The 14038-nt window shown below is 34.6% G+C and overlaps 1 protein-coding gene across 4 annotated transcripts in view; it reads left to right on the forward strand.

Moving 5' to 3' along the window:
• Positions 1 to 14038, forward strand: part of WDR72 (WD repeat domain 72) — a 199966-nt gene that overhangs the window by 68008 nt on the left and 117920 nt on the right. For all 4 annotated transcript variants that reach the window (XM_061182106.1, XM_061182105.1, XM_061182108.1 and 1 more), the window contains one exon: positions 5195 to 5397. In XM_061182106.1, coding sequence (XP_061038089.1) covers positions 5195 to 5397 — 203 coding nt within the window. The remainder of the gene's footprint in view (positions 1 to 5194; positions 5398 to 14038) is intronic.

A 14038-nucleotide genomic window follows, 5' to 3' on the forward strand; every position in this document is an offset into this window, starting at 1 on the left:
CACCCCTCTAGGTGGAAACAAAGCACTGAGCTGATCTCCCTGTGCTATGCAGCTGCTTCCCACTAGCTATCTATTTTACATTTGGTAGTATATATATGTCCATGCCACTCTCTCACTTCATCCCAGCTTACACTTCTCCCTCCCTGTGTCCTCAAGTCCATTCTCTACGTCTACGTCTTTATTCCTGTCCTGCTCCTAGGTTCTTCAGAACCGTTTTTTTTTTTTTTTTAGATTCCATATATATGTGTTAGCATATGGTATTTATTTTTCTGTCTCTGGCTTACTTCACTCTGTATGACAGTCTCTACGTCCATCCACCTCACTACAAATGACTCAATTTTGTTTCTTTTTATGGCTGAGAAATATTCCATTGTATATATGTGCCACATCTTCTTTATCCATTCATCTGTCAATGGACACTTAGGTTGTTCCATGTCCTGGCTATTGTAAACAGTATTGCAATGAACATTGTGGTAAATGATTCTTTTTGAATTATGGTTTTCTCAGGGTATATGCCCAGTAGTGGGATTGCTGGGTCACATGGTAGTTCTATTTTTAGTTTTTTAAGGAACCTCCATACTGTTCTCCATAGTGGCTGTATCAATTTACATTCCCACCAACAGTGCAAGAGTGTTCCCTTTTCTCCACATCTGCTCCAGCATTTATTGTTTGTAGATTTTTTGATGATGGCCATTCTGACTGGTGTGAGGTGATACCTCATTGTAGTTTTGATTTGCATTTTTCTAATGATTAGTGATGATGAGCATCTTTTCATGTGTTTGTTGGCAATCTGTATGTCTTCTTTGGAGAAATGTCTATTTAGGTCTTCTGCCCATTTTTGGATTGGGTTGTTTGTTTTTTTGATATTGAGCTGCATGAGCTGCTTGTATATTTGGAGATTAAACCTTTGCCAGTTGCTTCATTTGCAAATATTTTCTCCCATTCTGAGGGTTGTCTTTTCATCTTGATTATGGTTTCCTTTGCTGTGCAAAAGCTTTTAAGTTTCATTAGGTCCCATTTGTTTATTTTTGTTTTTATTTCCATTTCTCTAGGTGGTGGGTCAAAAAGGATCTTGCTGTGATTGATGTCATAGAGTGTTCTGCCTATGTTTTCCTCTAAGAGTTTGATAGTGTCTGGCCTTACATTTAGGTCTTTAATCCATTTTGAGTTTATTTTTGTGTATGGTGTTAGGGAGTGTTCTAATTTCATTCTTTTACATGTAGCTATCCAGTTTTCCCAGGACAACTTATTGAAGAGGCTGTCTTTTCTCCATTGTATATTCTTGCCTCCTTTATCAAAGATAAGGTGACCATATGTGTGTGGGTTTATCTCTGGGCTTTCTATCCTGTTCCATTGATCTATATTTCTGTTTTTGTGCCAGTACCATACTGTCTTGATTACTTTAGCTTTGTAGTATAGTCTGAAGTCAGGGAGCCTGATTCCTCCAGCTCCGTTTTTCTTTCTCAAGATCGCTTTAGCTGTTCGGGGTCTTTTGTGTTTCCATACAAATTGTGCAATTTTTTGTTCTAGTTCTGAGAAAAATGCCAGTGGTAGTTTGATAGGGATTGCATTGAATTTGTAGATTGCTTTGAGTAGTAGAGTCATTTTCACAATGTTGATTCTTCCAATCCTAGAACACGGTATATCTCTCCATCTATTTGTATCATCTTTAATTTCTTTCATCAGTGTCTTATAGTTTTCTGCATACAGGTCTTTTGTCTCCTTAGGAAGGTTTATTCCTAGGTATCTTATTCTTTTTGACGTGATGATAAATGGGATTGTTTCCTTAATTTCTCTTTCTGATAGTTCATTGTTAGTGTATAGAAATGCAAGATTTCTGTATATTAATTTTGTATCCTACAACTTTACTGAATTCATTGATGAGCTTTAGTAGTTTTCTGGTGGCATCTTTAGGATTTTCTATGTATAGTACCATGTCACCTGTAAATAGTGACAGTTTTACTTCTTCCTTTCTAATTAGGATTCCTTTTATTTCTTTTTCTTCTCTGATTGTTGTGGCTAGGACTCTTTGACATAAATCATAGCAATATTTTTTTGGATCTGTCTCCTAACGCAATGGAAATAAAAGCAAGAATAAACAAATACAACCTAATTAAACTTAAAAGCTTTTACAGCAAAGGAAACCATCAACACAACAAAAAGAAAACCTACTGAATGGGAGAAAATATTTACAAATAATATGACTGAAAAGGGGTTAACATCCAACATATATAAATAGCTCATACAACTCAACATCAAAAAAAACACAACTGGATTAGAAAATGGGCAGAAGAACTGAATAGACATTTTTCCAAAGAGGACATGCAGATGGCTATGCACATTAAAGGATGCTCAACATCGCTAATCATCGGAGAAATGCAAATCAAAACCACAATGAGATATCACCTCACACCTGTCAGAATGCCTATCATCAAAAAGAACACAAATAAGAAATGTTGGCAAGGATGTGGAGGAGAGGGAACCCTCCTGCACTGTTGGTGGGAAAGTAACTTGGTGCAGCCACTGTGGAAAATAGTATGGAGGTTCCTCAAAAAACTAAAAATAGAACTACCATATGATCCAACAATTCCACTCCTGGGTATATATCTGAGAAAAACAAAAACAATAATTCGAAGAGACACATGCTCTCCTGTGTCTATAGCAGCATTATTTACAGCTGCCAATATACGGAAGCAACCTAAGTGTCCATTGACAGATGAATGGATAAAGAAGGTATGGTATATACATACAATGAAATACTACTCAGCCATAAAAAAGAATGAAATTTTGCCATTTGCCACAACATAGATGGACTTGGAGGGTATTATGCTAAGTGAAATAAGTCAGACAAAGACAAATACTGTATGATATCACTTATATGTGGAATCTAAAAAATACAACAAACTAGTGAATATAACAGAAAAGAAGCAAACTCACAGATACAGAGAACAAACTAGTGGTTACCAGTGGAGAGAGGTAAGGAGGAGGAGGCAATATAGGAGTAGGGGATTAAGAGGTACAAACTACTAGGTATAAAATAAGCTACAAATATATATTGTACAACCCAGGGATTATAGCCAATATTTCATAATAACTATAAATTGAGTATAATCTTTAAAAATTGTCAATCACTATATTGTACACCTGTAACTTACATAATATTGTACATCAACTATACTTCAATAAAAAAGGAAAAAACAGAGTAGATATGCCTTGAAGAATGTCATTATAATTAAGCAAATAAAATTTTTGCAGCCATTTGGAGAAAAAAATGCAATTTACTTATTTGTCTATGGTAACTTTTAAAGAAACTGACTCACTGTAACCACTCCCCCTTATCACATTTGTGCTTCAACTAGTTCTTTGAAACAAAATGACCTAATTATTTTAAGTATTTAATAATTAGTCAATATGGGAACTATTGCTTACAAAAACAAGTGTTCAATATTTGTGAGAATGGGAGGTTTTTAGTTTGGAGTGGAAATAACTTATGTGTTACTTTAAATATTATAACAAATTAGTTTTCAGATGTCTCTTGCCTCTGCATTACCATTAGATTTTAAGTAGCTCCAGGGGGACCAGGCTCAAGTCATTCTTATTTACTCTGTATTACAGTTTGAGTAGCCACAGAAAACCTATGAGAAGAAAATACCCATTGTGACACCGTATTCATAGAGACTCCTCACAAAGACAGTGAATTTTAGATGTTGCAGACACAAGTTCTGGAATACAATTATTTTCAGGAAGAAGTAATAACTGTAGTAATTACTGTTGTCTTTGGTTTGAGAAGCTCTTCTATTGTCGTCCTTAAGAGAGAGGATTTTCTTGATGTTGTTGCCCAGTTTACTTGTTGAAGATATATCAATCTTGATGGAAAAGGAAAGCTTAGAGAAGTAGCATTTATAAGATTTATATGTTAAAGATGTTAATTTATGAATGTAGATATGTTATCATGAAAAGATATCACTGTTAAGAGACCAGAGACTAAATTTCTCCCCAATATTTTAGCATAGTAGCTATTAGTGATTCAGTATCCAAAGCACCGACTAAAGGTAGCTTATTGCTGAAAAGGAAAGATATGGAAGAGAGAAGGAGAAATGAGTAAGGATTGAATAGTCATAATCTTCAAATCTATCTAAAGACGTAGGGGTATAGAAGCATTCTTTCTATTTTGTTATTGTAATTACTTTAAGTCATTTTTTTCTTAATACTGTCAGTAAGAATGATCTTTTTCCTTAGCAAATAGTACAACTGCTTTTTTCATTGGCAGGAAAGGAATAATAAGAAATAAAATTCTGTGTTTAGATTCTATGTCAAGTTAATTTTCCTTAGCTGCTTTATTTAGTAGGATATAGAGTATATATTTAATACAGTATGAATAATACAAATGAACTCATAACTGAGATGAGACAGTGATCATGTTTAATTGATATTTATCAAGATTTCACTGAGTGTCATAACATTGTATTTTATAAAAACACTCTCTGTGAATTGTTTTCTGATACTTTTGCTCTATTTTATACTTGTTCCTTTAAACTGTAAATTGAACTTGTCCGTACTTTGAAATTCTGAAACTGCAAGAATGGCAGAGAAGAGGGCAAAATAATTTTTTTCTCTCCGAATAAAATAAGAAATAAAAGCCAAAATATATAACAGCAACAATATCAGCAATACCGCCACCAGCAACAAAACCCTAGAGTGGCCTGCATTCCTGAAGCTGAGGGTACTTGGGTATCTCTGTTCTTATTTCCCCTATTCACATAAATGCTGTATTACCAATAGAAACATTTTAAGGTTGGGAACCCAAGCAAAGCACTGTGGATTCTCTGTTGTTTGTGAGTTGGAACACTAGGGGACAGCACTAAAATATTCCATAGTTGTTTGTTATTGATCACTTGCATACTGTATAATAAATACGAGATTTTACTGTTAACGACTGTTGAATGCCCTGTTGATTTCAGTGGATGAAAAAGCACAAAGAGGAAGATGAGCTTTTCAAGTCTATAATTTCAGCCTTTGTAAAATGATGATTTGAATAATTTAGAGGAAGCTCCAGGCTGTTTTTTGGTTGCAAGGAGATAGTAAGGCATGATAACTTAAAGAACTGTGATTTTGTGTTACAAGTGGTTTCTTCTTTTCATTCTTTGGGGGTAAATATTTTGCACAAATTTTTATTTCTAACCTTGTTTTCCAGGCACTTTGGAAAGACATGAAACGGGAGAAAGAGCAAGGATTATTCTTAATTGTTGTGATGATTCACAGCTTCTAAAGCCTGAATCTGTACTTCCAGTTGCCTCAGAGACCCATAAGCACAGAAGTGTAGAACAGAGGTCCTCCAGCTCCTACCAGTTTGGGCCAATACCTTGCCCTGGTCTGCAGGTGGAGTCTTCATGTAAGGTAAGTTCAAATCAAGTTGCTGCTCACGAAGAACGTTATCAACCCTGAGTGAGAAGTAATGTGCTTTCATAAATATGTGGCCATTAAATATCAGCACAAAGATAAGAACTCAGAGATGATCGCATCTACCAGACGTACCTACCAAGCGATCTTGGGTGAATCAGGATAACTTTTTGAGTGATTATTATTTATGAATGACTATAGCATTCTTTTTTGATAAGACAGGTCCTGGCTTATCAAGATTGAGCCAGTTTTATATTAATCCTTGAATTCTAGATGGTTTTCAATGAAAAGGGGGGAAGATTATATTCTGTGGTCTGGATCGACTTTTTTTTTCACTTGGGTATTTGACCTCATTTTAAAATGCTGATTACAAATAAACCAAAAAACATCAGAAAAACTGGATCATTGTTTGGGCAATTCTTTTGGTATACTCAGCATCTCTAGGATCACTAGCTCTTTAGGATCCTAGGCCTCAGTTAACACACAACGATGGAGTTTACATTCATTTTCTCAAGCCACGTTAACCAGCGTCACAGGAATTTGCATGAGTTTGATTATTTTTCAGTTCTAAACATGACAGAGCAATTTAATCTGATTTCTTTAAGGGGTTCTTCCATTCTTCTGTCATCTACACCTCCAAGTTATCCCCTCCTCAGGTTGCAACTGTGGCATTTACATGCGTATATATAATGTAGTATTTTTTTATGTAAACATATTTTCATAATAATGTCTATTTCTTTTTAATGGCTGCATCATGCTCTATACTGTGTATATACTATACTGATAGGAATTATTTTCCTATGGCTTAATATATGGATTGTTTTTTATGCTTCAGTTTAGGACTAACACAACTAATGAACCTAAAGTTGTTTTTTTTTTTTTTTTTAATATTTAGTGTTATTTAATGGGATATATTTCCAGAAGTGGGGTTTCTAAGTCAAATTTTATCTGATTTCTATTTATATGTTGTTAACATTTTCCGTTATTTTAATGATATTATGAAGACTTAAAGTAACATTAATAAGGACTTTAAATAAGACTTTATTTTATCTCATGTGTATGTATGTAGTTAGAGGCAAAAGGATGTGTCATTTTTTAAGAAAGGCCAATTAGCTGCTAAGCTTTGCCTCAAAGCTGCAGGGGTGGAGGTGGGGGGACCAGCATATGAGCCTCAGCTTTTTAGGTTTAAAGACTGGATTTCAATTTTATCAGTGAGGCCAGAGTTTGTCAACCTTTTGAGAACTGAGTCATACTTACAAAACACCCAAGAAATGAATATTTAAATTAGAATGACAATTCTTTAATTTATAATGATAAATATGATGGCAGTTCATTGCTCAGCAGTCTCACAGTAGCAAAGCTACAGGGCATGAGGGAGAACGGGGAGGTGGAATTTTAGCAGAGGATTCCTTGATGGGCATGGAGTCAGAGCCCCAGGGTATTCATTCATTGAGCTCTAAGAAGCTAATGCAGTTCCTGCTTTCAGCCCATCGAGGTACTAGCTCCCTTGGTCAAGGCTGATATACATTGAAAAATTTCTAAATTTTGGATTTCTCTCTTTAGGCCAGCTACTTTTGTTTATGCTTTCTCCTGCAGATGTTAAAACCAGTGATTAGGCTGCAGCTTTTTTTCCCCCTTTCTTTCCTTTTCTCATTTAGTCTAATTGTTTTTAGATTTTCCAAATCTGTTTTTCATGTTCTTAACTTGAAAGAAGTCATGGTTTTTTTCTTTTGGCTACGCCGTGTGGCATGTGGGACCTTAGATTCCAATCTGTGCCCCTTGCAGTGGAAGCTCGGAGTCCTAACCACTGGACCACCAGGGAATTCTCAGGAAGTCATGTTTTATAAGGACAATTATATCAATATGATGAATTTTTTTAACATTCACAACTGAAGTTGAAAGTGATAGGGTCTTAGTCTCCTAAAGTGGGAGACAGAACCACACTTCTATTACGTATTTTAAGGTTGGGGTAAATAAAGCCCAGTGAGTGAGCCCAGCTGACTGCCAAGCATTCCCATCTTAATGTGGCTTTGTTGCTTTTCTTTCACAATAGAATTTGTATTTTATAGTGGAAATTATGTGCTAGAATAGTGGATGAGAACTTGGATATATCTTTTGACTCGTGCATGTCATATGCCTAAGGTCTGCAGGAGCAAATCTCATTCATCAAGTGCCTATTTTACTAGTTTAATTCCCAGAAGGTAAACTGACTGCTGTTTCTTGCAGGACCTCAGAGCTACCCTTTAGGTAGTGATAATAGTATATATAGATTTCATTTTCTTTATATAATTTTGTTTCTTTCTTGACTCCAGAAGGCAATAAAATGCCGGGGTCTTGTTTTCCTACTCTTAGGCTGATCCCAACTTCATTTCCTAGCTGCTGCCCTTTACCTTAGATGACTGCAATTTCCAACTTTTACTCTCTACAGAGTTGGAGAACTGAATTAGACAGGATTATCACCTCCTTTGTTCTATGTACTTTACTTCTCTTATTATTGAGCTTACTGTTGAGTAGAGCTATTTTTATTTGTGCTTCTCCTAAGTTATATCTTCTCCAATTATGTACTGCATATCTTCTTCTCATCGTCTTAGATGTAAGCCTTTAAGATTGTTTTATCTTGATCTTTTATTTATGAATTTGATAAGCATAAAATTTCAAGAATGCTTATAAATTCTCCATTCTCCTTTTTGTTAATATAGTAAAATGCTTCATTAGTTTTCATAAGATTAAAAAAAAGCAGATTTAAAGAAGAGGAATTGAATCACACTTATTTCAGAGCTGGGAGAAATGAGGGACAATAAGCCTGTAAAATTTGGAACTATGTAGGGTTACTCTGTGTTTCAGAATTTTTTGGTATGGACTTCAGTGAGAGACAAGTGAAGTATTTTCGAATGGTAGCATGAACTGTTTAAATGGAAGAATAGCATGTAATATCTGTGTGGTGAGCTCTTTGTGTTTGGCAATATTTTGCATTTATTAGAATGCTGTGTCCACTTTTCCTTCTTGCATTTGAAGAGTGCATATAGATTTAGGAGAAGGTTTTAAAGAGAACAACAAATACAATAAAACATTTAAAAAATGGGTCCAATTAGAAAGGCCAAAGGAGTTGAATTTGTGCAGCTAGGCAAAGAAAAACCTTTGGAGTAGGAGAGGACCAGAGTCTTAAAGGATTTAAGGGAAAACAATATCATATTAGTGATGGGGAACTGCTTTTCTCAGATTCTGCTGAGGATAAAACAAGATAAAAACTGTTTAAATTGCAGGGGGACGAATTTAGCTTCAAAGTAGAAAATAAACAACCTTACTAAAATCATCTTTACATGGCAGAACTCTTCGTTACCTCATCAGATTTTAACGAGGGAAGGTCTTTTTTGTCTATTATTCTGTTGGTTGGTTTTAAATTCTTTTTCCACACTTCTTGTCTGTAAAATGAGTAAAAAAATAAACAGGATTATTTTAACTGCCGCAATTTAGACCCATTGTAATGTCCTGGAAATGCCTTTTAAAAAAACAACCTGATTTTCTGTAGAATGGGTCCCCAACAGCTCCCCCTGGTTGCTTTTTTAGAGTTACATGTTTAATATGGCAGCCATTAACCATACATGGCTATGGAGCACTTGAAATTTGGCTAACACCACATGTTAAAATGATGTTTTGGATATACAGGCTTAAATAAAATATATTATTAAAACCAATTGCACCTGTTTCTTTTTATGTTTTTCAATATGGCTACTAGGTAGTTTAAAATTACACATGCAGTTTGCATTTTATTTATGTTGGACAAATGTTGAACTAGACCAGGGATAAGCAAACTTTTTTGTAAAGGACCAGATGGTAAATATTTTAGGCTTTGCAGGCTGTATTTTTGCTGTTGTAACTATTCAACTCTGCTGTTGGAGCACAGAAGCCACCACAGACCATTCTTAAACAAATGAGTGTAGTTGTGTTTTGATAAAATTTTATTTACAAAAACAAGCAGTGGACCACATTTGATACTCGCTGGCCATTATTTGCCAATTTCTGATCTAGTCAGTCCTCTCTAGACTTGGAAATCATGAGGTACTTGGAGGAACTAGCAAAATAGACAATACCTACCCTCTAGCTAGATATCTAATTTTTAATAAAGCAGCTTATCCCAACTTCTTCTGCACTATGAGGAATGTAATCCAAAAGCCCTTGTATCAAGTCTGTTCCCTGACAGCATTCATGAAATTGATGTGTTTGAAAATCTGCCCTTTGTGGAAAACAAATGTGCACATTATGCTTCCTAATCCAAGCAAGATTTTTTAAAATGAAATTTTCTTTAAATAAAGCACTTATACATGCATCATTATCTAAATATATAAAATTGATTATAAATAATGCATTTACATTTATTTATGTTCCAGTTGAGCTTTCTACAAATATGTTTGTATTTTTTTAACCTTTAGTTGACCTTAGAGTGATGCCTGTTTGGTGCCATTTGCTGAAAAATCTTATTAGAGCTTTATCCTGCTACCTCTTGTAAAACACAGATGGTGTACTGGTAGGCAACCAATAGAAAATCGGATCCCAGTACTACATATTACTTTACTGGAATGCAACATTAGTTCTTTTACATTTTATGAAACAAAAACATAACCAAAATGGAACTAGAGTAGTTTCTTAATTGTGCAATTTGAAAATTTCACCTGCGAATTTACATGTATCAATATGAAATAATAATTCACTGTGGCAATATTGCATGTTGCAGATTAACTCAGTTTTCATTAAATTATATTTTATTATCAAAATTGAATGATTACAAAAAGCACAAATAATATTTATTTGAAAACAACTGTGTTATATAGGGATAAATCCTGAATATAGAATGATAATTTTCACATTTTTGATTAGTAGTTAATTTTCAGTATTCTTTTTAATGTAATAAACAGCATATGCCTATTGTTTCTAATGTAGACAATATTTTGCATCAATTTTATATAATTTTAAAAGAAAACAGATTTTTATTATTAGACATGCCAGCCCTTCATGAAAATATAGGAATTTCTCTCTGTTAACATTGGATTAAGATTTTTGTTTTAAGTATTTTGATTTAGTGAATCCCAACTCAAAACTTAGTGCCTAAATGCTATCACCTGTCCTAGTGAGATAGAATAGAGAAATATACAATAGCAGAGAAATATAGAAGTCAATTTGCTTTTTGAACACATGTGAGGTAGTGCAAGTTTTTGACAGTGTAACCATTTCTCATAAGCATTTTATATGGTAATTTTAACTACTGTAAGTCAAAAAAATTTCTGTAATACGCAATTTTTTGTAGCTGTTCTATGAAGGATATCCCTTTTCTTACTTTGTGGCATGAGTATAAGCATTTTTGATACAAAGTTCCCTCAGTGTTGAGGAAAACTCTGAAAAGCATATCACAGCTTTGTTCCAAAACTAATTCAGGAGGTCTCAGAGTCACTGTGAAAAGTAGGAACCCCACACCATTAAATGACTCCAGCTGTCCGCCTCGCACACAGAAGCAACCCTGAATTTCCTCACAGGACTTCAAAGCCTTGCTTGTATCTAAACATTCGTTGGCCATGTAAATCAGAGGCACAAAAGGAGAATGCTCCTATTTCATGGTTCGCGGCTGGTCCGAGTCCGGCTTTGTGCTGCACGTGCCGGTGGGGAGTGCCAGAAACAGAAGGGCACTGTTCTGACGCATGTGACAAATGTAGTTAACACCAGATCCATATTAATGTTGTCAGTTCCCTTGATGTATTTAAACAGATTTTAATTATTTTCAGCGTCCGTCCAAAGGCCTGAAATATATAGCCTAATAGTTCTTCAAAGAAAGCTTACTTAATGTGTGAATGTAAAACCTCTCATAAAAATGAAACTTTTATATTAGCCTTAGTCATTGACATAGGTTATTCATCAAGTCAGCAATTTGTGTGGCAAAGTGCCATTTGAATAGCGTATTGTTAGGCTACTTATGGTCCACTTGACAAGGGCTCTTTCTGTAAATAGTGCAATTTGACTCCAGCTGTTAAAGAGTGGCTTTGACAGCAGCCAAATAGAATGGAGATGCCTTACTGCACTGCCGAAAAATCAATATTGGGTCCTTGTTCATGGTAACCTGTTCTTTTCTCTTCTGTAGATTTATAAACAACTATCAAGGGTTTATAAGTGGAAGTTTAAGTATTATTTTAAATGTAATTCACTTTGAGTCTCAAATTAAGACTTGTGATAAATGGTACAAGTGCAGAGTTTTAGGATATTATTTCCACCCCCTAGTTCATGTTTAGTCACAATTACAGTTAAGTTGAATTTGGATTCTCCAGCTACAATAGAAAAGAATTAGTGTAAAACATGGACTCAAAAGTGTGTGCCTATTGTATATTGCCAGTGCAATTATTTCTTCTTTTTGATTCTCTTATCAGTTTATCTTGTGTCCTCCCATCTTCTCTGTGTGTGTACCTTTTTGTACAGATGGCAGGGTTCTTTGTGGCTGTGCCCATGGCAACACCCACAGATGTTGACAGCCAGTAATGTCCCCCGTGTTGCTGAAGATTTCCCTAAAGCAGAGTCTTGCTGGTTTTGAAGATTTTTCTAGCGTTTTCAGCAATACAGGGTTGCTATGATACCTGACTGGCGGTAATAGATATTGAATCTTTTAATTACAGTAACCACACACAAGGACTTTTTTCACTGGCTTTCTCTGCTGTTGCTAGCTGTTATATTTAAGATACAGAAGAGGAAGTGAAATTATATACTCAAGATGAGAAAAAAATTTCCAGAGTTTACTTCGAATTCCAATATTTAATTTTAAAAAATTCCTGGTGTAAAAAGCTTTCAGCAGACTGATGGAAATATAGTTTATTTAAATTGCAGATATAATTTATTTAAATTATTTCTAGTTTTGACTGAACTTGATTTTGAATTTTTATTGTTTACCTGAGATGTCGTTAAGCCTTCGTCTAAGGTGTGCTAAGCAGGATTTGAAAAAGCTGTCATTTTTAACATGGGAAAAGCTGGTGGAATGTGTACTTTCTCAAATGTCTCTTTCAGTGAAAGCTGTTAAAGTAGCCATCTTCCTATTACTGACCAACTCTGCATTTATTGAGTTTGTGGCTGAGATAGCAACTGAAAATTCATAAAGCTGATAATTGTGTACAAAGACCTGTAAGGCTGATTCAAGGTCAGTGTTATTGTTTTTATAATTGCTGATAGGCAGTTCTCATTTCTTCAAGAAGAAGGGTTTGTTCTGCTTTGATTTTAGTTGGTTTCAAAAAATGTTATCCCTTCTGTTAATTCTAAAGTAAATCTTTTCACTGAATAAATGTTTATGTTGTTCTTTAGCGCTAGATTTAGCCTAGATTTACCTCAGTACTTTTCCCCACCCCCACAATATTAATCAATCCTGTAAGAAACATGGGAATCTAGGATTATAACTTTTCTCTTGAATTAAATATTCTGATTATAGTCATAAATTGACTTGTGGGTGAGGATTCTAGCTTAGAAAGATGAAGAAAAGTGAAACATATCAGGCAGTTTTATTTTGTATTTAGATTAATCTAGGGACAGAGTAGCATAATTTATTAAAGCATGTCTTTAAATTTGCCTCCATTTGCACAATAATTTTATAGGGATATTTTAGAAAGTATATATTATGTAATAATGTACCTACCGTATTACCCACCATAACCATTTAGAGACTTTTTGTTTCTCCCTCATTTTTTTCTTTCCTACATTTTTTTTCCTCAGTTGTAATTAAAAGCAAAACAAAAACAAAAACCCTATGACTTTTCAAATTTGTTAAGGCTAGCTTCTTGTAGGACCTAAAGATGGACTATTCAACTTACTGAAAGAGGTCTAAATCTTCTGGGATACAAATTCACTCCAGTGGATTTAGATGTTCTGTTATTGAGCAAATTGCTGGTTCTGATTAAAAGATGATGGTAAACGTTACTCCTTACAGACACTTGGAGTTTTCTTGGTAACCAAGTCATTGTCTGACATCAGGAATATTTTCTGTTTATATCCTATTTTTGATGACTACCACAATGGATTGTATTTTGAGGAGTAAAAAATGAAGTTTATAGAAATTCAGATGTTGAGTTAACTGAAAGGGTTAGTGGCTTATAACGGGAAAGAAATGAAAGAGAATAAAATCTTTCTTTTTGAAAGCTGGTAATGTCACTTATAGACTGAGAGTACCATCTGGACCCATTTAAAGGAATCCCAACAGGAGCACTCCTTCTGTACCAATGACTTATGTTGAAACTGGCCCTAAGAGAGCAGCAAATGCAAAAATGTAACAGGAAGCAATTCTCAGAAAAGAAAGCATCTCTTCTCATGGAATATTTCCCCTATGTTGGTAAAAACAAAATGTATGAAGACCTTAGCTTTGAATCTGTAGATTGCTTTGGATAGTATAGTCATTTTCACAATGTTGATTCTTCCAGTCCAAGAGCATGGTATATCTCTCCATCTCTTTGTATTGTCTCTAATTTCTTTCACCTGTGTCTTATAGTTTTCTGCATACAGGTCTTTTGTCTCCTTAGGAAGGTTTATTCCTAGGTATTTTATTCTTTTTGTTGCAGTGGTAAGTGGGATTGTTTCCTTAATTTCTCTTTCAGATTTTTCATCGTTAGTGTATAGGAATGCA

Source organism: Eubalaena glacialis, chromosome 2 (genome assembly GCF_028564815.1).
Source record: "Eubalaena glacialis isolate mEubGla1 chromosome 2, mEubGla1.1.hap2.+ XY, whole genome shotgun sequence".
In the NCBI taxonomy this organism is placed as follows: domain Eukaryota; kingdom Metazoa; phylum Chordata; class Mammalia; order Artiodactyla; family Balaenidae; genus Eubalaena; species Eubalaena glacialis.